The 25,580-nt window shown below is 46.9% G+C and overlaps 1 protein-coding gene across 9 annotated transcripts in view; it reads right to left on the bottom strand.

The window, feature by feature from the left end:
* The window catches only part of GTF2IRD1 (GTF2I repeat domain containing 1), a 173,824-nt gene that overhangs the window by 37,997 nt on the left and 110,247 nt on the right, over positions 1–25,580 (bottom strand). For 8 of the 9 annotated variants that reach the window (XM_090026610.1, XM_090026609.1, XM_090026611.1 and 5 more), the window contains exons 11-16: positions 22,850–22,970; positions 13,466–13,503; positions 11,975–12,055; positions 8,629–8,718; positions 7,745–7,798; positions 5,117–5,182 (exon numbers count right to left, since the gene is read on the bottom strand). In XM_090026610.1, coding sequence (XP_089882736.1) covers positions 5,117–5,182; positions 7,745–7,798; positions 8,629–8,718; positions 11,975–12,055; positions 13,466–13,503; positions 22,850–22,970 — 450 coding nt within the window. The remainder of the gene's footprint in view (positions 1–5,116; positions 5,183–7,744; positions 7,799–8,628; positions 8,719–11,974; positions 12,056–13,465; positions 13,504–22,849; positions 22,971–25,580) is intronic. The other variant, XM_090026612.1, reaches the window with a different exon arrangement.

Raw genomic sequence — 25,580 nt, 5'->3', positions numbered from 1 at the left:
TCGACTGTGGAGTGCTCTATGGAAGCAACAGAAAAACCTGTTAAATGATCTTGGATTGCCTTTTGAACTTGCTTAACATAGCATGTAACCAACCTCCCAGCAATGTTGTCAGTGGGGTTTCCTTAACCTGCCAGGATATCCCCTAATTCTGTAGAAGAGCATGCTCCATCTCTATCCACTGGTTCACTGCAATTGCTGACTTCTGATGAGGGAAGTCTGAGCAAAGGGGGAAATCGCTGTATAGTGCCAGGTCTGTAGCAGTAGCGGGGGTGTTACAGGTCCCACTCTGCATTGCTGTGGGCATGGCTGATACCTCACAGACTGAAACTAGAGACTTCCAAAACTGCAAGCAGAAGCTGCTCAAGCTCTCTAGCTGGAATAGTAACAGACTGCAGTCTGATGCAGGGTTGACCTGATAGCAAGCGTTTACCAGCGGGTTACACAAGTCACATCATGCAATAGGCAGCCGCATTAGTTGACTGAGTTCTGGTGTGACCCCAGAGAACTTATAAACTGTTACAGAACTGGCTGGGTGAATGAACTGCTGGCAAAATGTACCAGACTGACTGGCTGAGCAACTGAAATCCTCTGTTTATCTTAAACACGCTCCACCAACATACATTACTTTGAGGGGGAGAGGTGTGTAGGGAGTACACGATGCAGTTAGTCCCGGACTTCCCTACAGAGACTGCCAACGAAGACGGCAATTAGGAACAGGCATGGCAATGGCTCTGTGACACCTGCCCATTAGGAACTGTACTGAAAACCCCAATTCACTACTGTACGTAGGGATGTGTGCAAGATAACAGCCTATGCGTCTTCAGGGGGCCTGTAGCAGCTTGTATGTTTTCAGGGGCTGAAGCTACCTGCAGCCAGTAAGCGACTGATTGCAGGCTTGCTAGGAGGACTGGGCCAACTGCAGGGGATAATTACCTGGCATCCAGCAAGCAAAAAGGACTCCCAAGGAAGGGAGCCAGACTTGGACAGAGCTGCAAGAGTGGAGTGCGGGGAGGGAGAGAGCCAGCGAGTCACCTCATGGAGGAGCCTGGGGATCACACCAGGAGTGCCTCCTCTCCCAGAGAGCTGTGAGTGCGGCAGAGGGACCATAACTCCCTTTCTTGTGGCTGAAGGGACCAGACAGATAAGGGAGAGAGCGGGCAAGTGGCAGGAGAACCAGGCCCGAGAGCTCTCTTCGGGTCTGGGAGAAGACCCTGTGTGGTACAAGCGTTAGGTTTTACGGCTTGGGTTGTTTATGCCGACTCCTGCCAGGAGGGAGTTTGCCCCAGAGGAATAAAGATAGTGGGGAAAAAACTGTAAGCAAGCCTGAAAGATTGAGTGTTTGAGCGAGCAAATCCCCAAACCCACTCCAGGGTGCTTATACCCAACAGCACCATAAACTATTCCCAGAGAAAATGGTGGGGATTTTCCTTCATTCATACCAATTCTTGAGCACCTTTGAAAACCTAACAGGCTACTGCAGTCACTACATAATAAAAACTTTTGATCGAGAAGGAAAAGGAAGCAAAGCAAAGCAAAGCTCCGCAACCAGTCACCAAAACTGGGGAAAACCATCCAGGTCCTAATTAGGACTGATTATTTGGTGTGCAACTCTTTAATAAAATAGTATCACTAGGAATGCAGCCCTGCACAAGGATCATTTCTACCTTCTACAACAGCAGCAAACTAAGCAGTTTCAAAAGCGGTTTTCAGCCAGGTCTGACCGCTCGCGTAGGTTCCTAGCCCAAATGCAGGACCTCCATCTAACCCAGGAGGTGCACAGCCCCACCAAGGGAGACACCTTGTTGGACCTGGTGGGGGGGCTGCGGGTGCTCGACCACCTGGGCAACAGCGATCATCGCCTGCTGGAATTCACCATCCAGCGCAAGGTGGCAAAGGCCTGCAGCAAGGCAGCAGCCCTAGATTTCAGGAGGGCGGACTTCAAGGAGCTAAGGAGACTAGTCGGGGAAGCGCTGAGGTCCCAGAGGGGAGGGGAGTCGGGTGTCCAAGGAGAGTGGTCGCTCCTTAAGGAGACGATCCTCCAAGCCCGAAGGGAGGTAATCCCAACACAGATCAAAGGGAGCAGGAGGGTGCAAAAGCCCCCATGGCTCACCAAAAGCATCCAGGAGCATCTCCTAGCTAAAAGGGAGGCGCTCACCCAATGGCAGGGAGGAGCCTTCCCCAGGGAAGACTAGACTGTGGTTGCTCAGGGCTGCAGAGGGGGACGGTCAGGAAGGCCAAGGCGGAGATGGAGCTGGGACTAGCGACCTGGATCAAGGACAAGAAGTCTTTTTTTTAAATACACAGGGGGCAAAAAGAAGGTACCAGGTAATGTGGGGCCCCTGCAAGACACGCTGGGAAATTTGGTCATCACACCAGACAACAAAGCTGACCTATTTAATGACTTCTTTTCCTCCATTTTCCTGAGCAGGGACCAGATCAGCCCCCCCACTAAGCTCCCCTCAGGCCCCAGGGGAGGTGCACCCAGGCCAAGGGTCAGGGAGGATCTAGTCAGGGAGCGTCTGCAGGGACTGGACATATTCAAATCAGCTGGTCCGGACGATCTCCACCCCCGAGTGCTGAGGGGATTGGCTGAGGTCGTTGCAGGACCCCTGGCACGGCTGTACGAGCACTCGTGGTGCTCTGGTGTGGTGCCAGAGGACTGGAAGAGGGCCAACATGGTTCCCATCTTCAAAAAGGGGAGGAAGGAGGATCTGGGGAACTATAGGCCAGTCAGTCTTAACTCGATCCTGGGCAAGCTTTTTGAGAAAATTATCCTGGCACATGTCCACGAGGGGAGACTATGCTTAGGGGAAACCAACACGGGTTCATTAGCAGCAGGTCCTGTCAGACCAACCTGGTGGCCTTCTACGACCAGGTCACCAAATCCTTAGACACAGGGGTAGCAGTGGACATCGTCTTCCTGCACTTTTGGAAGACCTTTGATGCTGTCTCTCACCCCGTTCTCATTAAGAAACTGGGGGACTGTGGTGTCGACACCCACACACTCAAATGGGTCGCCAGCTGGCTGGAGGGCCTCACCCAGAGAGTGGTGGCGGACAGGTCATTTTTGACCTGGAGGGATGTGGGCAGTGGGGTCCCTCAGGGCTTGGTCCTCGGGCCCGCGCTGTTCAACATCTTCATCAGTGACTTGGAAGAGGGGGTAAAAAGCACCGTTCATATTTGCTGATAACACTAAGATGTGGGGGGATGTGGGCATGCTAGAAGGGAGAAATAGGCTGCAATCAGACCTGGACAGGTTACAGGGGTGGGTGGAGGAGAATAGGATGGGATTCAACACTGACAAGTGCAGGGTGCTGCACCTGGGGAGGAAGAACCAGCAGCATACCTACAGGCTGGGGAACTCCCTTCTCATCAGTGCAGAGGCAGAAAAGGATCTTGGAGTCATCATTGATGCCAAAACGAAAATGGGCTGACTGTGGGGACACGGTCAGGAAGGCCAACTGCACCTCGTCATGCATCCACAGACGCATCTCGAGCAGGGCCAAGGAGGTGATCCTCCCCCTCTATGCGGCACTGGTCGGGCCGCAGCTGGAGTACCGCGTCCAGTTCTGGGCACCGCACCTCAGGAGGGACGTGCACAACATGGAGAGGGTCCAGAGGAGGCCACTCGCATGATCAGGGGGCAGCAGGGCAGGCCCTACGAGGAGAGGCTACAGGACCTGAACCTGTTCAGCCTCCACAAGAGAAGGCTGAGGGGGATCTAGTGGCCTGTTACAAACTAGTCAGAGGGGACCAGCAGGCACTGGGGGAGTCACTGTTCCCCCGAGCACCGCCAGGAGTGACCAGGAATAACGGTCACAAGCTGGCAGGGGGTAGATTCAGACTAGACATCAGGAGGCGCGACTTCACGGTCAGGGTGGCTAGGATCTGGGATCAACTCCCAAGCAAAGTGGTGCTGGCTCCTACCCTGGGGGTCTTTAAGACAAGACTTGACAATCACCTTGCTGGGGTCGTTTGACCCCAGGACTCTTTCCTGCCACGGCAGGGGGTAGGACTTGATGATCTGCTCAGGTCTCTTCTGACCCTACCAACTATGAAACTATGAAAACACCTTTTAAATAGGATATTCCTATGTCAAAGATTCCTCACAGTCCTAAGCTACTGCACTCCAAACTAAACTGAAATGCTTTTCAAGTTAAATAACCTGACCCCCCCACAGCCCAGAAAAACCAGGTCCAATCTCATTTAAGCTTCTAATTCACAGAATCATATAAAAGTAGGGCTGGAAGGGACCACAGGAGACCACCTAGTCCAACCTCTTGCTCGAGATATGATCACCCCTGTCTAAACCATCCTTGACAAATGCTCCTCCAACTAGCTCCTAAAAACTTCCATGGATAGAAATTCCACTGCCTCAGTTCACCACAAACTGAGCCTCACATTAAGTCTGGGCTAAGTTAAGATATCCTAACAAAACTCTTGCAGTTCAACAAAACCATGCAAGATTCCTGTAGCTATTATAGGAAGCTTTCCACCTATAGCTCCCCATTTGTTTTGCAAGGATGGACAAGGACCTTTCTTCTGAAGGGTGACACTGAGGCTACTGGCTGCTATATTTCCACAGCTGTTAGGTTTTGCACACTTGTGAAAATACAGATTAAAATAAATAACTTGCATGTATACCAGGCAGTGGAGAAAATGATCCCAGAGTTCCTGCCCCTTGTTCCCATGCACTATTCATAGAAATGCATTGCCTCATGCCCCTGTTGACTTCTTATGACCCTCCAATACCTTGGTATAATCTAGGGTCATCCAGGGTCAGGGAAAAGGCACCCTGAAATGGCAAACAGCAGCACAGGAAGATACTTTAGCCCATTCTCACTATGGGGGAAATATGGCTGGTCACAGAGGCAATTCCTGGGCAGTAGCCAACTATCCAGGATCTAAGGTGGCAAGAGGAAGCAATGCAATAACAAGGCCCAGAGAGAATCCAAATGCATTTGTAAGCCCAGCAGACAGCAAATGAACAAATTAGATTGCACCTTTAGTCAGCAATGGGGTTGGAAATAGTAGGTGACAGTTCCTAGCAATTAGAAGCTCCCTGAGGCAGCGCCCTGCATTCAGCATTAAGAACATTTGTTAATGAAGATCTTACCGTATCTTGTGTTGAACAAAATTTCAACTTGTTTCCTCAAATGACTTAAGACATCCCCTATTCCATCTGAAAAACAAGAGAAACAGACCAAGAAATAAACCGTGCTAGCCCAGAGACGTATAAAAAAGCTGTCCAGATGCCCCGACTCTCAACTGACCAAAAGAAATGGTTTTTTGACCCCCCCCGGCCTAATTGATTCAATATTCCCAGGTTATTCTGAAGCACGTACCGATAAGGAAGTGAACTGGTAAGGAAGTGAACAGACATTCACTTTTTGATTCCAAAAATGCAGTCACGTGCCTGCAATGACCCAGCTTAGATGCCGGGGGGGTGCTAGAGAACGCCCTCTTGCTCAGGTGGAGCAGACAATTGGGCCAAGACTAGCTTGCCCACCTTGAGAAAGGGGGTTTGCAGGGGAGATGCAAAGCATCTTGGGATGCTGGGGGACTGTTAGTTAACTTGAAACTGGAGGGGATACAGGACGGAAATTCAATAAACCGATTTCATCTAAATCAGCGAAGTCTAATACTACATCCATCCAGGTTTATCTGGAAGTGGTTTTTCAGCCATTTTGAAAGCAGTTTATTTGCACTGAACTTCTGCTGTGTTACAGATTTGAACTGGTTTCTGATCCCTTACACCGGTTTGTGTGTCATTTCTGCCCCTAGCCCCTCTTTGTGCTCTTTTAAAATCTGTCCCATTCATTACATCGACTGCCATCACCCTCATCCCCATTAGGGAGTGGGTAGCCGCACCATCCCAGACTACAGGCGGTGCCTCACAATGAATGAGTCGTCACTGGGCTCTTGAGAGCACCAAAGCTGGCACCAGCTTCCAGAAAAGAATGCCTTTCAGCCACTTTCAGCTCTGTAGCCACATCTGAGACTCCTGACAAGACACCACGATGACAGCCAGGCTTATGCTGTGTTTTTCGGGGACAAAGAGCTAGGCTGGATCACAGTACAGATGGGTTGATATAAATGGAAACACAAAGGGCTAGGAAGGAGTCCTTAATTACATTGTTCCACATCTCTATCATTCTTGACGGCTATTTGATTTGCTTGCCATCCTCTGCTTTATACATCTCTGTCAATGGATATAGATAGAGTAGTATCCTTGTATCCTTTCATCTCCCTATTAAATTCTATGACAGAGACAGAACAAACAGGTCCAGCGTCTTATGTGCACAGTCCCTCTATTTTCATAAATGACCTGCTGTTTTAGGATGACTTATCTGCTGTATTGTATGCTGCCAGTCAGTTGTTTTTTTTAAGGACTGGGATTTTTTGCCTTTTATTATTGGCTCAGCACTGCAGTGTTAGTTAAGCTGAACTCTTACTAGCTAATAACAGCAGAAGGAAAACTATTATAAGACTGGATGCAAGTGTTTGTAATTGCTTAAGATTTTCTCAGCTATGCAGAAACAGGTCAAAGGAATTTAAAATTCAGACACAAGTCAATGTACGAGAGGTCATAATGAGGGCCTTGTCCTGAGCTTTTTACTCTTAGAGTTGCACACAAAAGCAGGTTTTGAAATAATCAGGATAGCCATATTGAAGACAGCTGGGAAGGGACAGCAGGATCAAACTGAGCCGGCACCCGAACATTTTACAATGGAAAGAGGCAAGGCAGAGAGTGGTAGGCAAAGCAGGCCCAAAACGACGAAGTGACACGCTTAATGTCACAGTTCTGGTCAGGGTTGGAGCCAGGCTCAGACTCCAGTGCCCTGCACCATGCTACCGCCTCACCTAGTACACAGACTAGAAGACGTGGATGAAGAACTGTCCGAGTGACTCAGGTCCTTCAGAATTAAATGCGGCTGCGGCCAGGATAAGACAACAAAGTTAACCTCTGCCACAGGCTTCACGTGACCTGAATCAAAGTTCAGTGTTATTGCATTGATCTATAATCTCTGCCTTTTAAACTCTCTGGCCCATCACATCACGTGACTCATTTTCAAAGCTGGAAGACCTTACTCTTTGCCTCACTTTGAGACGAAAAGGCCGACGAGAGCCTGAAGCAGCGCTGAGAGGGTTTGTTCCAAGCCCTAACCAGCTGTTTACATTTTTGGCGTCTCAGTCTCTCTCTAGCACAGCCGCACTCGGGAATGCACTCCAGCCCTTTGCAGCTAACCTCAGAGCGCCTGCACGGCCAAAAAGGACAGCTGATGGGAATGGCCAGCATTGCTCTAAGCTTCTGCTAATTTAGAGCTTGGCTCTATATCATTTAAGTCAGTGGGAACTTTGCTGTTGACCCCACTGGGCACAGGATCAGTAAAACATCCTAATGCAGACTAGCAAGAGTAAATGATGTCACGAAAGGACATCGTTGCAACTTAAACCTATAAAAATACCAGGCCACAATTCTACACCTGGCACCAGGACTGCCGTAAGTAAACTCACGAGTGGTAACGCTCAGCTGGTGCAAATGGGCCAGGCTCCACGATGCCAGTGGAAAGACACCAACTGGGGCTCTGAACATGGTGCAATAGAAGCCACTTGCCTTTCAGAGAATGTGGACCATCCCTTGAAGGCAGTTTAAAAATAGAGCCATGCCAACTACACTTTAAACAAGCCCAAGATCACCAAAGGGTATTTCAGCTGAGATTTATTACAAACTCCCCCTTACCTTCCATCTGCTTGTCTTCATGTCGTAGATCCTCAGTGGTCCCCTTATCTGTACCTGGGGGAGGGAAGCAAAGGTTTAACAGCTTCTCCTGAATACTGGGGCAATGAGCCTGCCAGACGCATCATGAAGCAGGCGTGAGAATTTGTTTGAGGATGGAGAGTGATGAAGATACACCCCCGATGTGCTAGTTTGCTAGGAGGGCTATATTTTTCCTGCATTTGCAGAAAAAAAAAGACAGGGCAGTATATAACCAGCCTTTCCAAAACAACAGAACAGCACTATAAAGAACGTTTTGAGGACTGCGCTTGCCTGTTGAAGGCAACATAATACAAAACTAAGCAACACAAGACATGCCGCACGACCCCTCTGTGTGACAAACAGAGCAGAACCCAAAGACAAAGGTACTGTAGCTTGCTATACGCAGGTACAGCACCTAGCACAATGGGATCCTGATCTTGGACAGGGCCCAGAGACACTAGCCTAATACAAATAACAACAACACCATTTCTCCGTGTCTTAGGGAAAGTATGAACAGCTGGACAAGCTTTGCATCCGGATTCTCAAACTGCTTTCTGTTGTTCAGACACAAAAGCTCCAAAGTGAAAGGATAAACCTTTGGGTCAAGGTTTTGATTCACACTCCTAAATAAGATGACCTGATTTCAAAGTTTCTCATCCAACAGAAGCTCCGACTGAGCTCGGTGGAGCTGCAAGAAGCTTAGCAATCTTGAAAATTCAGAACGATTATTGAGGTGTGTCATTATGGAACTAGGAACCTCACTTTAGGCTCCTATTATTGGAAATGTTGGCCTGAAATGTGTAGTCCCTTCTTTTTTTTTAGGTTCACATGATTTACAACTCTTTTAGTGGCATCCCTTTCATTACCTGTTACTGCTTCTAGCATGTAGTTGGAATCACTTGAAGTCAGGTGGCTGGTCACGGGCTCATGGATTTCATCGGAACTGGGCGACCGGTCTGCGAACAAAGAACCAAAGATAATTTGGATGACCCGGTCCCTGCCCCTGGAAGCACACTGCAGAGTTTTATGGCCCATTACCAAGAATGTACCTATGTTCATGAACCTCAATGTGCGACTGTGGTAGGGGGCACAATTACTTAGTCATAAAGGCACGCAGGAGCAGAAGCAGACAAATCTACCACCTTTTTCCTATATATTTTAACACTCGTAGGAGGACGTTGGAAACATTCCTCTACGACACCCCCCAACCTCTCCAAAGTGGGGAAAAGCAGCAGCATCTGCAAAAGTTTCCTCTTAAGCCCCATGGAGAGTGAAGAGCTGAAATGGGTCGTGATGACTTAATTGGTTTAATTCCACCCTGACGTCCAATTCTGGCTTAAAAAGTTAATGCTACTTGATCCCCCCACCTCCTTCACAGGAAGGTCATTCCACCAATCCACTGCTTCACTGCAGACAATAGCGCTCCTTAAACTCTTCTTACATATACCCTCTTACTATAAACCTGTATACTTTAGTGTTGGACTCTCCCATGCCCTTGGAAAATTATCCAAATTTCGTTTTAAAATTAACCTCTAGCTAGTTTAACTACCTCGGTCAGGTCACTTTTTAATCAGCTTCTCACATGATAAATAATCCAAATTTCATCCATTTCTCCCTGTATAGGAACACCACCTTTCCATTAATTATCTTTGCTGCCTTAAGTGGTACTCCATCTAATTTAACTACATCTGCCTTCAAATAAAGTAATAAAAGCTGGACTCTGGATTCCAAATGTGATTTAACCAGGCCCAATAAAGTAATACCAAAATTCCCTTAGATTTATATAACAGATGCACCTTAATACCAGTTGGTATTACATATCCCAGCAGTCTTTCCTGCCCAAGTATAGAGGGGGCTGGACCTGATGATCTGCGAGGTCCCTTCCGGCCCCTAACAACTATGAAACTTCTTTCCCATCACAGCCCAACCTGAAAATTAAAATGTTTCATCTACCAAAACACCTCGAATCTTTTCCTTTCCCTGCATTAAATACGAGTCAAAATCTGCTTTCATTACTTTTCTGTAATTCTAGACTGACCTTTATAACTTTCCTGGAGCTGCGCTAACATTAACACTGGTCGAGCTGAGAGCAGAATTTGCCTGCAATTCAGAACCATTCAAACCACAGCAAACTTGGACATTACATCTTCTCTGAGAGCATCATTTCCCACTTAGGTGCATTCAAAGTAATGCTCCTGCTCTAATTCTATCAAGATTATTAATTAGTTAATGACTGTAAAACACACTGAAAATGCAAAGTGCTAATTAATTACCCATTAACTCCTCAAGATGTTTCTACTGTTTGATGCACACCCTAGTTCAGGTAACAGCCCTATAAACACCAGCCCAAGGCATACTCTTCTTCTGGAAAGCTCCTAATTTCTCACTCTCGAGGAACGAAAGCTTTCAATGCTACTGTCCCCGTTCTGGTGCATAGCCCCTGGTTTTTCAATCTCAGCCACATTTCAGGAAAGCAACTGGGCAAATGCTTAGGTCCCATAGGACTGGAAACGTTGCAACTCTCCACACCAGGCAAACAACAAATTACAGGAGTTTTTCAGCCATGCCTACAATTTGGCTGATAGAAGAATCCCTACGCTGGCCGTCAGCTCAGCTTCTTCTGGGGTGATCCTCTCCCCAAAGGTCAGATGCCAGCAACTGCATTCGAGATCCAACCCAATCCCTTCATTCAGCCCCATCATCACTGTCAACCTCTAAAACCACCCATTTACCATGCTGGACAACACGCAAGGCAACTTGCATTTCCTGTATATCTCATTCTCCTGACCCAGGGAGCTCATTCATAACCTAACGCTGTAGCTGAATCAATCTACAGTCACCACCCACCGAGCTGACGGAGCTAAAACTACAGTGGCCTAACCAAGGATACATCCAGCCCCTGTTACATGTAGTACTACATATTGCGTTTTTATGCACACACAACTTCACCACTGCTCACTGGAAGCTTAGGTGCCTCAGAACCAGCTGCTTGGAGATACTGTTCATCGATATGTGCAGTAACAAGTCACAGGCAGATGGAGGATGGGAAAAAAAGTTACTAGGGCATATCAGCTAATGAGAGTCAGAAGTGGTGCTGTAACACCAGCTGTAACACCAGCCCATGATCCAATTATACCCTTAGGAGATGAGACGCAGTCCGACAAACGTGAAAGCCACAATTTATAGAGATTTGCTTAGAACAGCAGTTTCTTCTGATTTCTGCATCGCTGCCATGCACGTTCATCTCCAAAATGAATTCACAGATTCAACTTGGAGCCAACTCATTTAAACCTCCCCCTGCTGAACTCATCAGCATATCCTCCCCCCACCAGGCTGCTATCCTGGTTTTGATTGCTCCTTGGGAAGCTGAGAAGGCCTTAGCCCTTTATTCTGGAATTAGAGCACACGATGGTGGCAGGAGATTGGGATCCTACTCTCAGCCTTGCCACAGATTTGCTACATGAGCTACCCTGAGTCACTTACCCTCTCTGCAGATCTATAACCAGGGATATTGAGGCATGGATAGATAAATAATTATATTGTGTTAAGGGAGGGAGGAAAGGATTCCCCACAGCTCAGTTGGTCTGTCTGCTGTTACCCTAGCCTAGGGTAAGTGGAAGTTAAAGCAGGGTAGTTTACTTCTGAATGAAACAGGGTAAAGTTACCGCAGTTTAGCGTCGCTTGCTGCAGGACAGACGCAAACAGACAAATCAGTTGTAATGGATAAGCTGTTTTGCACTCATTACCACCACTTTGGAGAAGTATCATTTTTTGTCTATCCATGCCCTGATAGTCCCTGGGCCTTGGGAAGAGGGGACAGGCAAAGGGATGGAGGAAGACGACACCTGCCTATCCCAGTTCTTCTTGATTATCACTGCAAAAGCAACAGTAGCATCATCTCCAGAACAAGCTGCTCTACAATGCACGTGGCCAGGGCTGGGTCAAGGGATGCATAAACAGGACTAAAACCAAAAGCTGCCCTCGGTGGAAAAAAAATAAATAAAAAATACCTGGAAACATCCTATGCTATTGCAACAACTTGCCTGAGAGACCAACTGACCGCTGGGGGATTTTCAATATGGGACAAAATGAGGCTGAGGGGATTACCCACCCATGCCACTTCCCCAAAGCAAAATCCTCACACTGTACAACACAAGGTGGATGCTCTCTGCCTTGATGTTACTCAGCTCTTCAGACCTGCCCACTGTTTACCTGGCACGGTGATCTGAATGATGTCCAGCTCATCTGGCTCTATTTTGATTTGTCGGATCCCACTCAGTTCTCCTGAGGTACCTAATGGAAAAAAGATCCTCAGAAGCGCAAAACCAAGGTGCGCGTCCGAAAAGCCCTCGCTGCCTGCCTGTCCGATCCCAGGCAACAACTATTTACAAAGAATAATACTTGGCTTTTCACCCGTAGACCTCACAGCACTTCACAAAGGTAAGTAGCCAACATTAACCACACTAACTGCATTGTACAGACAGAAGGAAAGAGAAAGCTGAACTTTTAAAACCTTTTTAAAGTTTCTAAACTGACTCAAGCTCTTGCTACTCCTGCCCCCGCCCCCAACTTTCTCCTGCTCCGTCTCCTCCCACACAGGCGCTCCCGTTCCATATTAACACTGGTTGTTTCAGTGGATTCAGGATCAATTCAAGCCAAAGAGAATTACACTTATTTTATACCAGAATAAGAGCATTCTCCAGCCTTTTGTATGTAATTTGGTTTAAAATGACCCCTTAAAATAAACCAATGCAATTTTCTTGGAGAAGGCCATATTCAGCAGCACGTTTAAGCACATGCTTAAGTCCCATTATCTTCAATTACCTTAAGTGTTTTGCTGAGTAAGGGCCCAGCCAAAGGCCTACAAAACAAGTGTCTCCATCCCCTCATCTATAAAATGGGGATAATAATCCTGACCTATCTGCCTTTCCAAAGTGTTACGACAACTAATTAATGGCAGTGAAGAGCTACAGGGATATGTTTATGGGATGTTCTCTATAAATGGCCCTTGACTGTAATTCACTTTTGCTGCTAGCACAATAGAGCCCTCAGACCTTCAGGAGACAGAATAGAGGCTTGTCTATTTTCTCAGGCTTTTGCCAGCAATCATTTTGCTTTATACTGCAGGTAGGAGTTCTCATTGCTACTGAGCTGCTTGCTTGCTTTCTTTCGGCCCCAAAACACTGTGTTCCCACATACAGAGCACTCCGAGAGCCTCATTTTAAAGGGTGGGCACCCATGTGTCCATTTCTATGCGTGATTGTCTACAGATACCTCTTTGACACACAAATTCACATCATGCTTTACAGCACATTGTAATATGCACTACCTCTGGCACTGTCCTCTCAATGACAGATCTATTTCTGTAAGTAGCTCAATAGGAGCATTCAGAGCCTCTGCGCCCAGCACAATGGCAGGCACAGTTCACCATGGAGAGCTGCGAGAGGCAGCAATGTTTGTTACACTTTGCCATTGGCGCTGAAAGATTTCAGTACAATAGCTATAATGACAGCCCATTGCAGGGAGGACAGGGATGCAGCAAATGCATTTCATGTGGCATGTAATCATCTCAGCCAAAGAGCTGGAGAGTTTATCAGCATCACAGGGAATTTAATATTTAGTGAAGGGCCCTGAGTTCCCCTCCCCGACTCCCCCCCCTCATTACTACTTTTCAACAGAAAGCAACAATTATTTCTTGCTCACCTGGTTCGCAGCTTTCGGATACGCTACACTTCTCTGACCTGTAGAGGAGAAGCAGACAAGAGACATGGTATGTTTGTACAAAGGGAAGCTTGAATCTTTTGTGCTTACTCACAGTGAAGCAAATAGGCATAGGAGGTGCAATCAGTATCTCCTTCAACAATTTATCTGCGTAAGTAATGTATAAGGGATATCAGACTGAAAAGTCCGGAGATGTGGCATCCACATGCTTTAGTTAAGACAGTAGCAGCCCTCAGGTTTTGTCCCATGACTAGCAATTTAATTGCTGCCAATTCCTGTTTTTTTAAGCTTATACAACCCATCAGAATATTGGATGTCTACAATATACTTGTATCAGGAACTGAGAGAACTGCTCCATGAGGCCGCGGTGGAGTGTGGCATTGAAGTTTTGTTCTTGCCAAAGTCAAAGCAACTTCTAACTTAGCAAGGTAAACCTCACGTTGTATCAGTGCAGCAAATCTGCAGCAGATGTTTGTGCTGGAGCATCTGCACCAGTGCTGCTACTGCAGAGAAAGCATTTGAAAAAGTTCTTAATAATGCAGGGATATCTTAAATCAAGCTCTGTTCTTCTTCTTTAAAGGTGCTATTTCACGCCTAAAGTCCTGAGAAGAGTGAGCCCTCCTTGTCCTGGATGTGTAAAGCCCTGCAAACATTTCCAGCGCTGTCTAAGTACAATAAGTCTTTTAACCAATAACCTATGGGAAGCTAATATGAAGGATGTGTTGGTGTTTTCAGTAATCAAAACTCTCAGGGCCTGCTTCTCAACAGTCACACCAGTACAAACAGGGTTAAAGTCCATAGAACAACAGGGCAACATTGGTGGAAAGGAGGAAGAAAATCTCCTCGTCTTATCTATCTGTCTATCAATAGATAGACAGATAGATAGTGCCCATCTTTAAGAAAGGGAAGAAGGAAGATCTGGGGAATTACAGACTGGTCAACCTCACTTAGCTCCCTGGAAAGGACACAAAGCAGGTCCTTGAGGACTCCACTTAAGCACTTGGAGAAGAAGGTGATTAGGAGTAGTCAGCATGGATTCACCAAGGGCAAGTCATGCCTGATCAACCTGATTGCCTTCTATGACAAGGTGACTGGCTCTGCGGATGTGGGGAGAGCAATGGATGCGATATGTCTTGATTTTAGCAAGGCTTCTGATATGGCTGCTGCAACATTCTTGCAAGCAAGCTAAGGAAGCACGGGTTGGACAAATGGACTGTAAGGTGGACAGAAAACTGACTGTCAGGCTCAAAAGGTAGTAATCAATGGCTTGATGTCTAGTTGGCAGCCGGCATCAAGCAGAGTGCCCCAGGAGCTGGTTTCGCTCAATATCTTCATCAACAACCTGGAAGATGGGATGGAGTGCACCCTCAGCAACTTTGCAGATGACAGCAAACTTGGGGTGGGGGGGCAGGGAGTAGTAGATAAGCTGGAGGGTAGGGTTAGGATTCAGAGAGACCTCAACAAGTTGGAGAACTGGACCACAAGTTATTTCATGAGGTTCAATAAAGCCAAATTTGCACTTGGGGCAGAACAATCCCATGCACCACTACAGGCTGGGGACTGACTGGCAAAGCAGCAGCTCTGCAAAAAAGGACTTGGGGGCTACAGGGGACAACAAACTGAATATAAGCCAGCTGCGTGCCCTTGTTGCAAACAAGGCTAATGGTATACTGGACTGCATTAGTAGGAGTGTTGCCAACAGAGGGAAGTGATTATTCCCCTCTCTTCAGCACTGGTGAGGCCACTGATGAGACAGAGGGGATTTAGTAACAGCCTTCAATTACCAGAAGGGTGGTTCCAAGGACGATGGAGCTAGACTGTTCTCAGTCAGTCAGCGTGTCCATAATTGCCAAGCCACATGATAGCATCCTCAATGGCCATGTGCAGTTCCTGCAGTCCTCCACTGAACTTTGTCAGCAAGCACACAACCACCATATGCAGCATGGTGCGTGTGTCGCCACAGCTAGAGCCTGGATTGTTGTGAAGACCTCGGCTGAGGAGGTTGGCCGCACACTGACCTTACCCTGTCCAGAACCAGCTCAACAAGCCCTACTGACGGTATGGCAGGTTGAAGCCAGGTGGGCAGACTGTCGGATCTGTGATAAGGAACTCATTTGATGATAATGTTGACCTCCATTAACTTGTTTAGTGGTAATGTTGACCGTTCTCTGTGGTGGCAGATGACAAAACAAGGAGCAATGGTCTCAAGTTGCAGCAAGGGAAGTTTAGGTTGGATATTACGAAAAACTCTTACTAGGAGAATAGTAAAACACTGGGACAGGTTACCCAGAGAGGTGGTGAAATCTCCATTCTTGGAGGTTTTTAAGACCCACCTAGACAAAGCCTTGGCTGGGGTGATCTAGTTGAGGATGGTCCTGCTTTGAGCAGGAGGTTGGACTAGGTGACCTCTTGAGGTCCCGGCCAGCCCTAATTTTTTATGATTCTATGTTCGAACAACTGATGGTGTGAAATCTTGCAGGGCTCAGCTCCTCACAAGAGGTGGCTCATAATGTGTCAACCTGGTTCCTTTTGCAGCTAAAGCAAATACGGAGATCGGGGGGGGGGGGGGGGGCGGGGGGAAGATATCAACTGAGCTGGTAAATGTTTGTTCTACCCAAAACTTTCCTCTCTGCATACTGGGCTGTACCCCAAATTTCCATCCACTGTCAACTCAGCATATTTGGAAAGCTGTGGGAACTAGAACACCTTCCCTACCCAGATTTCGGAGCTCTCTCCCTCTCATAAGGAACACTTACTGCAAGTAAAACGTAGACCAGTGCAAACCACTGCACCTTGCCCATAAAGAATGCCAAGAAACAGACCCGGAAAACTACAGCCCCCAAATATCTGTCCTGAGAACAAGGAGTTGTAAAGAAGACAAGACTGCAGCGGTCCTGCCCATTTGTTCACAGGCTTCAGAAGCATTCAGCATGAGACTAGATCTGTTCTCCCTCACTTCACAGCATCCTACTGCCAGGTTTCTGCTGCTTTTCTCCGAGACATCCAATATACAGCCCAGTATCAGACAGGATTCTGAACCAGACGGCCCTGCCAGGGCTATTCCTATGCCCCTAACAGAGAGGAAGTCTCTGCACTTAGAAGAAAACACCACAAACTGATCCGATTTCTTTTTTCAAACATGCATTCTTTCTTCCTCAATACATGTCGCCAAATTAACTGGAAATTGGATAGATAACAAGAGACAGAGATTAAGTTAAATGTGGTCTCTCCAGTGGAATTTAGGATTTCCGATATACCATATGCTAAAATAACATTCTACTTTTCATAGCATGCGACTTGCACATACATGGCCTGATTTTTTTTTCTCACTCACACCAGGATAAGTCAGGAGTAATGCAAGTGAAGTTATTGAGCCAATTAATTACACCCCTGCCCATCGGAAGCGGCCCAATGACTTTGCTGGGCTTATCCTAGATTTATACCAGTGTAACCGAGAGCCGATCTGGTTCAAGGGATTTATGCGGGAGGAAAATCAAGGGAAGGAGGTTCAGAATCTGGGCTGGTACAAAGTGCATGATGATTATGCTGCACTAAGAACAGACTGAAAGCTCAAGACCCCAATCCGGTTAGAATCCTTCACAGGCATTAAATGAACTTCCTGCAATGCCGGACTCTGCCCCAGAAAAACATCCTTTTGCCTAGGATTTTGTAAAGCTGTTTTACCATAACATGCAAATCCTGACTGACTCACTGCTGGAAACAGTCAAGAGTACAGTACAGATGAAGGTGAAGACAATTAAATATTAGCAAGTGTTCTCCATGGACAGTAAGCCTCCAGATTTGCTAGTACATGGAGAATGGCAAATACCAGACCTCTCACTGAGTTTGATACTCCTGCATGCACTCGGTGGTAGATTTTCTTCGCTTAGCAAATTCGTGGTGCATCCCTATCATTTGGCCTTTCTGCCTGCCTGCTTGTATTAGCATTGATTTAATGCCATTCTGGGTTGGTTGGTCGTTTTTTTGTGAGGAGAGGGGGTTAGAGAAAGAAAAGAAAATATATTAATTGTAGGAAGTAAGTAATTACAAATAGAACTCAATGGTTAATTAAAAATGAGAACTATGAGGCCTGGTTTCCCAGAGGCCGAACATTTCTTTTTCAAGTCAACAAGAGCAGCGGATAGTCAATGCCTTTAGAAAACCAGCCTCTAGACATCAAGGCTGCCTATACACGTGCTTGGGGAATTGTGGGGGAGACACCCATTTTAAGTAGAGCAGTTTCTGGACCGCCGCTCTATTTAAAACAGCTCACCATCACGTGTGTTAAGTGCCCGCGCGTTTCAAAGAGGCCATGGGACACGATCTAAAGTTCATTCGATGAGGTTTAAAGCACCCCCATGGCCATTTTGAAACACGCAGGGACTTCATACACAACTGACGCGTTCTAACTGGAATGTGGATACTAAAACAGACCGCGAACGAGCATGTCTATAGGCACCCCAAAGGTCCGATCAAGTATCCACTGCCCTCTGCAGCTGGTTGATTAATTGATGGATGGCTTCATGGTTTAGGCCATTGCTTGGGACTCTGGAGTCCAAATTTCAATTCCTGATCCCTCCCAGAATCTCTGGGAATTTTACATGTGCTCTAGGGGTGGGAGTGGGGCAGTGGACTTTAATTAGAGCCACTCTAATTAAAGTGCCGCAGTGTCTCATGTATCAGCATCCTTGCGCTTCAAAACGGTGCCGGGGGCACTTTAACTAAGACTCATCAAACAAGCTTTAACTAAAGTGCCTCTGCCTCCATTGTGAAGCATGAGGACACTCATCCATGAGATGCGGAGCCTGGCTGGAGCGCACTAATCAGCACCCCAGCAGACTCGATTATTCAAGTCTCTCTGCGGCACTGTAATTACAGCGCCTCAGAGGAGCCTCCTGGCATGTCACAGACACCCTCTGTGTGACCTTCCTCAACTGTGCCTCAGTTCCCCATCTGTAAAATGGGGACAGTAGCACTGTCCTACTTCCCAGGTGTGCTGTGAAGACAATTAGACTAATTGGTTTAGGCACTGTGGTGAGGAAAGCCATATAAATGCCCACCTATCTACTCTCATCAGGTTTAACAGACTGGGATCAAGTCCTGAGCTCCAGTCTTCTGTAACAAAGTCATTTAGAGAAGACTGAGTGTACTCAAGTTGACAACTGAACTTTCCAGTTTATACAACAGATCAACATTTCAAGAATTTCTTTGGATAGGTTACCAATATATAGAACGAGGGCCTGCTCCAATGCTAAATGGCAGTGAGGTCTTTCCATTAGTTGTGATGCAGGCTGGATCAAGCCCTGCATATATGTAATTAAAAAACGGATTCACAATATTTGCAATTCAAGCAATGTAAGTTTTCTTTTAGTCCAGCATATACATACATATATATTGTACAAACCAGTACAGCAATTGGTATACTAATACCGCATTTGAAATAACATGCCCAGCTGCGATGGGGCATTTAAATGCAACTTTGAGGCCAATTTCAGCAGAACTCTCAAGCACAGATTGGGCCCTTTTACCACACAGGTAGAGGAGCACTGTTCCTATGCTTCAAGGTACTTTGCTTGAAGCTGCTTTGCTTTGCAAAATCCTTGCCAAAGCACAGTATCACAATGGTGCATGCTGCTGCCTGTCACCTGCCAACGCTACTCTGGCATAGCAGCCAGTGAGACGGGACGCCTCTGGATGTTCTCAAACCTAAGCAAAGACTTAATATAGTCTTCAAAACCTGTAATAACTGCTTCTTGCTTCAGAGACCCTTGCTTAAGTTTCCTGCCCAACTGACTCCAGCAGGATTCATCCCACGATGCTAAGTCAAATGGCAGCATAGAGCACAATTCATATTGTGCTCTAAGTCCCCGACGTTGCAACGGAGTCAGTGCCATCAGACAAACCTCTGCCTTATCTTCTACTCCAAAGAGTACTGGGAATGTGACTGGCAGGTGTTAAGAGTTCTGGATCAATACAGTCTTTGTGCCAAAATACTCTTTGAGATATTTCAGCACGTGACAGCAGGCTCTGGACAGAGACAAACTAACTGAAGAGCCATGTTTATGGTCACATGCTCTACATATTACTTACTTCCTGTTAGACCTAAACTCAAATGCTGCCTTCACTAAATCAACAAAGTTTACCCACTTGTAGGGAAGTAAGGCTTTGTTGGCACGTGGCAGCCACTATCTTGGCTGACAAATCAGGAGCAGAACAGCCCTCCAAAGCTAGCATCACAAGCTATTGCCATCTGAACGCAACTTCCTACGTGAGACTGTCGCTGTCACATACTCCTCTTCCTTATGAACCAGGCCCAGAAAGGAACCTGAAACATTCACTTCTGTCTGCGCTGCGCAGCTAACTTAAGTGGAGTTGAGAGAAACATTTATCTGGTATGGTTTAAGATGGGGGTGATCCTGCCTAGAGCAGAGAGGAAGGATTAGATAACCTCCTCAAGTCCTTCCCAGCCCTATTTTAATCTGATTCTATGAATGGGGCCTTCACCTCAAAGTTTGGCTTAACATTATTCACTCCTGAGTCCTCACTGCAAAGCCCTACCAAGCAAGGTTGCCGCGTCCTTACTGTTTCTGCCCTCACCTGTGGGTGTCTGGAGCTATACCCCATGGTTCTTTGGGCTGTACTGCCCTAGGATCCTTCTCTCAGTCAACTGTACTACTTATGGGAGAACTTGACTGTGATGTCATGGGAATGACAGAAAGGATGTTTAACACTCAAATACTTAGCTGGCTGGAACACTGCAAAGCTGGGAGGGGGAAGTGGGGATACAGCTCGAGTCAAGGAAGAACTTGTGCTTGGGGAAAAAAAAAAAAAAATCACACACCTAGCTAGGTAACTGCTGGTTAAAGGACCTCCAATACTAGGTCAGAAATTACTCTGTGCAGGTGGGAGGAAGATTAATGCTAAAACCCACATGTGAGATCAAATTCACTGTAGGCATATTTATATACCACACAGTGGAATATGCACAGGCACACTTGCACTGGCTTAGCAGCTTATACAGGGTAATACTCAACCAATTTAAAACCTGGCTTAGACTGGTGTAAACTGAAATAAGAACGTGCATCATGCCTTCTGGAACAGTGTATCAAAGCAGGATTTCAAATCTGGTCCAAGTCTGCATGCTGCCAAATCCAAAGTAACTAGACAAGCAGCACACGCACTGTATCAGACTATCATGGATTACATCCTGTGGCCACAATACACGTGGCCCCGTCCGTGCACATAAGCGGTCACCATCTGTAAAGGCCTTTTCCCTGCAGAGTTTCATATTCCAACACAACATGCAAGATAATGTTGAAAACAATACCAAGCCTACCCAGACATTTCAAACTAGATCACTGGCTTCAATACGGCCACACAAGGGAGCATGGTTCACTCCACCTCTGGGCAGGTCACATCAGAGCTGCCTAAATCAGAGCCCTGTGGCACCATGGGAGTTTTGCCATTAGCTTCAGCAGGGCCAGGATTTCATTTTGGATGCTCACCTGTGAGAAAAGGCATGAGGAAAGGCAGAGCCACAGCTCTGCCTTACTAGGTGTCAGCTAGTGGAGCTACATGACACGTGGGAGGCAGCGAGTACCCTTAGAAAGGGGAGCTATCAAGTGCTGTGGGAGGAACTCTGTTCTTCTAGGGCTACCACACAGCACCCGCAGTGCTGCCCTTTGCTTAGAGCTGTTGTTCCAGACTGCTATTAGCTTGCACCACCAAGAGCAGCAAGGTGGCTTTCCAGTCCACTGAACGTCTGTACTCTCGTACATCACAAGGTCTCAATTCTTATCAAAAGTACATTTACAAGTAACTTATAGGTGAGCGTGTATTAAGCATCCGAGTAGGCATCAGAAGCACACGACAGATGGTTCTCTACACATCAGTAGTAGGTGGTAGAGACAGGCATAAATAACTGTTCCACTTGTTGGATACTATAATAATTAACCCAGGGGTGGCCAACCTGCGGCATGTGTGCCACAAGTGGCACGGGCAGCCTGTGTGTGTGGCACGTAGCAGATCAAGGATAGGTCAGGCAACACAGTAGCAGATAGGGCAGGCAGCAGAAAGCAGAGCAGGTAAGGGCCAGGGGGCACAGGAATAGGAAGCAGAGCAGCAGATTGCAAAGGGAAGAGGGTTTTGAGCGGCACTAGGGAAGGGTGCAGCACTAATTTGTAGCACACCTGCCAAAACGGTTGGTTCCCATTGTATTAACCTGTTATTAATCCCGTATAAACTATTTATAAATCTGTTTTTAAACGTACCCTGTTTGTGATGCTGGCTGATGGTGTATCATTATAATATATAAACATATAATTTAGGCAGGTAACCTTGTCCTGACGTGCATGCACATGTTGGCAATCTGATCCTTTTTGTTCAAAAACAATTATTTTAAACATTTGGGGGGATTTGGCATAAACTCACATGTATTGGGACAGCCTATTTTCTTCGGTGGTTTGCTAGCTGTGACAAAGGAGTACATGCTATCAAAGGGTGAAAAATGAGCCACTTGATCTTCATTATTGTGCTAAAACAAAGCACCTACAGTGGCCGGCCTTTTCACCATGTTATCTGCTCCAGCATTCTGTCCTTTCTATTTTGCTTCCTCAGTCATGTGCTCTTCTGATTTCACATGGTTGCCACCAAGGGATTTCAGAGGATGAGCCAACACATTCCAGGATGACCAAAAAGCGTTGCATGAACTTTGTCTTTGTGAAGAATCTTTCCAGTGACTTTGAGAAATGGTACTGGCTAGGTGCCACCAGTGCGCTCACTACTGTGTATGCCATTAAAGACGATACAGTCCCTGCCCTGAGGAGTTTGCAATAAACAGCCAGCCAGCCAAACCTGGACGCACCAAACAGAGCATTTTTTCTTTGTCTTGCACACAAATACACAGGAGAGTTCAGTTTAATTAAGCATGAACATATTTTACTTTTTTGGTTTTAGTCCCCCCCACCCCCACGTTTTTCAGCACTCTAATATAAACAGGCATCAACCAGCAACTGCCTTCCTATCCCTTCATATTAAATGCCTGGAATGAGGGCTCCAGAATTATTAGGCATGATTTCTCTTTCATGGCTTTGCTGGCATCAGGTTAAAAAATTATATACAATGGAATTGGGAAAGATCTAGTTCCCCAAGTGCACTGAGTTTGAAACCAAAGTGAGACCAAGTATAGTCCAGAGAGGCAATTCAGTGCTCGCACAGAGGCAAATTGTCACATTCACAGCAAGCAGCAACTTGTCTCTTCAGTGGTTCAGTGGACTGCAGTGAGACTGCTCACAGAACAAGCGTATCGCAATCTACCCATCAGAGATCATGGAGAAAACTGCCGAGGTGGAGATGAGAGCCATTTACCTGTTATTAGCCTGCGAAGTCCCTGCCAGGTCCAGAATGGCCATTCGGTGTGGTTCTGGAGAGATTTCCCCGGATGGACTAGACGGCTCCAGCTTGGTTGGATCTTTGGTAAATTTACTTCCTGGTCCCAGGTCCACAGCAAGATTTTGTAATTAAAAGTAAAACCAGAATTAACAATCAAAGCTCTACTGCTGATCGTACAGTTTGCTCACGGACGTGACCACCCTCTCCTGGATTTATAGCCAGCTACCAGCTTGTGAGGCATAAAGGGAAAGCTTAGAAATAAAGGCAGATTTTTTAACAGCATTTTTTTCCACTTGCAAAGAGGGTGTTTTGCTCTTCCCAGGTGCTGCCTGTTACCTGGTTTACCCACAAAACAAAAGGCCAATATTCTCTGGCTTAGCCCAAAGGAAACGTCGGTGCAACCAAGAGGAGAATCCAGCCCACGCGGTTCTGTTTAGTTTCACCTTCTCCCAGTTTCAGGAATCCTTAGCCAAACCTTGTAAGCGCTGGGCATGCTTGGGTTCAGGACACGCTTCGAGGATGCCCAGTTCAGTGTAACGTCACTGCGGGAACCGTCCCAAAGCAGGGGAAGTTTTGTCACGAGGGAGGTGGTAATGAAGTAGGTTTGGGGGGCATATGGCACAGTGGGAGGTTTCTCTACAGTTTGGCAAATGGGGTTATGTTGACATGAAGCTGTCTCTGCTACCAGAAAAGCTGGAGGCAGACAGCAGCCATAGCACATGCACACCCACACGCTTCTGGACAAACTGCAATCTGGGAGGGCATCTTTGGTTAAATGAACCACAGCCTCCACTTGAAGGTATAGGAGTGTTGACACGCATCTTTTGCCAGCTGCTGGGCAGTGGCAGAAGCCCCACACTGTTTGGCAGCGGTGTCGTAACTGAGATAACGGAGAGTTTTGAGGCCACCGACCCACTTGGAGTGTGAAGTTCTGCCAACAACATTTTGCTGTTGAGACTACAGGAAGGTTAAATGACAGGAGGCTGGAGAAGTCTTGATGGCTGAAGGGAAGAGACTATGTGCAAGGGGGCTGACATTCACACATGCCTTAGCAAATAAATTTTCCTCTAACAGGCCCTCATGTTGTCGCTGGTGCCCCATCTGTGCTCTATGACCCCATCGCGGTTCTCTAAGGCACCCAAGTCAGGTACCTTAAAGCTGAATTTGGTGCCTACTGTACTCTGGATCTTGCAACACGATCCCTCACTGGTGAATAGTTTTATATCATTGTTCTGCAAGCTTCAGGAACTCCACATCCCTGAGCACTAGGCTAGGGTTTGGGAAGTGGCCCAGACCCCGCTGCATGGGACAACGTCACACAGTTGAGCCCGTGGAGGACCTCTGCCCCATACAGAAGAATTGGGTAGTTTGGGTCGACTGGCAACATCCAGGGCAACCACCAACCACATAAATTTACGCAGAGGCCACTGGCATCCTAGAAGCAGTTATTTTGCTACCACTGCTCAAGCAGATGCTGCGCTACGCTCCACAAACAAGTGCAACCTTTCTGAGTCTGTACATAGTTAAGGAAAAGGACAAAGCCCCAGCACAAGAGTCTTGCATGTGAGAGAGGAGAAGGGTCCTGGGAAGCTGAATGAATTACAGAAGAGGTGGAGAAAAATAAGGGTTTAGTCACCTTGAAAACCTTCTCCTTTCCCTTCCCTGCTCCTCAGCAACCGGAGACCAGCTGTAATGAAGCCTGAACAAATGATCTCGGATAGGATAAGAGCCAGCTGAAAACAGCCCAGGAAATGAAAATCAGGTGCTAGAGTGTGCAGGTGACTATAGAGCTGAAAGGTTAGTGCTGGGGGGGAAGGAGGGAGTGGAATTATTTTGCCAAGCTGCACAAACCATGCAGGTGTCTTGTGAATATCTGTAGCAGGCACCTGACTAGTCCTGAAGCCAAATGGCAGCACCTTCTCCCCCCAACCCCTTTGGAAGCATATGAAGCTATGGGACTACATAGTCAAAAAGGGCAGTACTTTGTAGTGCAAACACCAAGCAGTCACAGTGGTCAAGAGCTGAAATCATGAGAAGCCATGATTTCACAGGGATGGGAGCTCATGATGTGTGGTTGCTTTTTAAGGAAGCAATCCTAGAAGCACAAGGGGAGTCCATCCCAACCCATAGGAAAGGTCGTAAAAGGGTTCGACAACCTCCGCGGCTCAGCAGGGAACTCACGGACCTCCTACGTCTAAAAAGAGAGGTTTATAAAGGATGGAAGACAGGAAATGCCACTAAGGAGGAGTATACTGCTGCAGGGAGCGAACTAGGAAAGCCAAGGCTGCAACTGAACTCCAACTGGCTACACAAATCAAGGACAATAAAAAGTCCTTCTTCAGATACGTGGGGAGTCAAAAGAAAAACAAGGGCAACATTGGACTCCAGCTAAACCATCTGGGGCAGCTGACTACAGACACCCAGGAAAAAGCTAATCTGCTTAATGATTACTTTGCATCATTTTTTCACCAGCCCAAAGGGACCACCCTGCCTAACATGATGCGGGATGATCAGGGTGAGGGTGAATATATACCTGGATCTTGTGAGGGCACATCTTGAGTGGCTGGACCCCCACAAATCAAGCGGTCCAGATAAGATTGCACCCAAGAGTGCTAAAGGAACTGGCAGTCATCATAGCACAGCCACTGGCAAGGGTATTCGAGAATTTGTGGTGCTTGGGCAAAGTATCTGAAGATCGAAAGAGGGC

Source organism: Crocodylus siamensis, chromosome 13 (assembly GCF_052110815.1).
Source record: "Crocodylus siamensis isolate JL-2025a chromosome 13, ASM5211081v1, whole genome shotgun sequence".
In the NCBI taxonomy this organism is placed as follows: Eukaryota; Metazoa; Chordata; order Crocodylia; family Crocodylidae; genus Crocodylus; species Crocodylus siamensis.
This window is presented reverse-complemented; position numbering and strand designations above follow the sequence as displayed.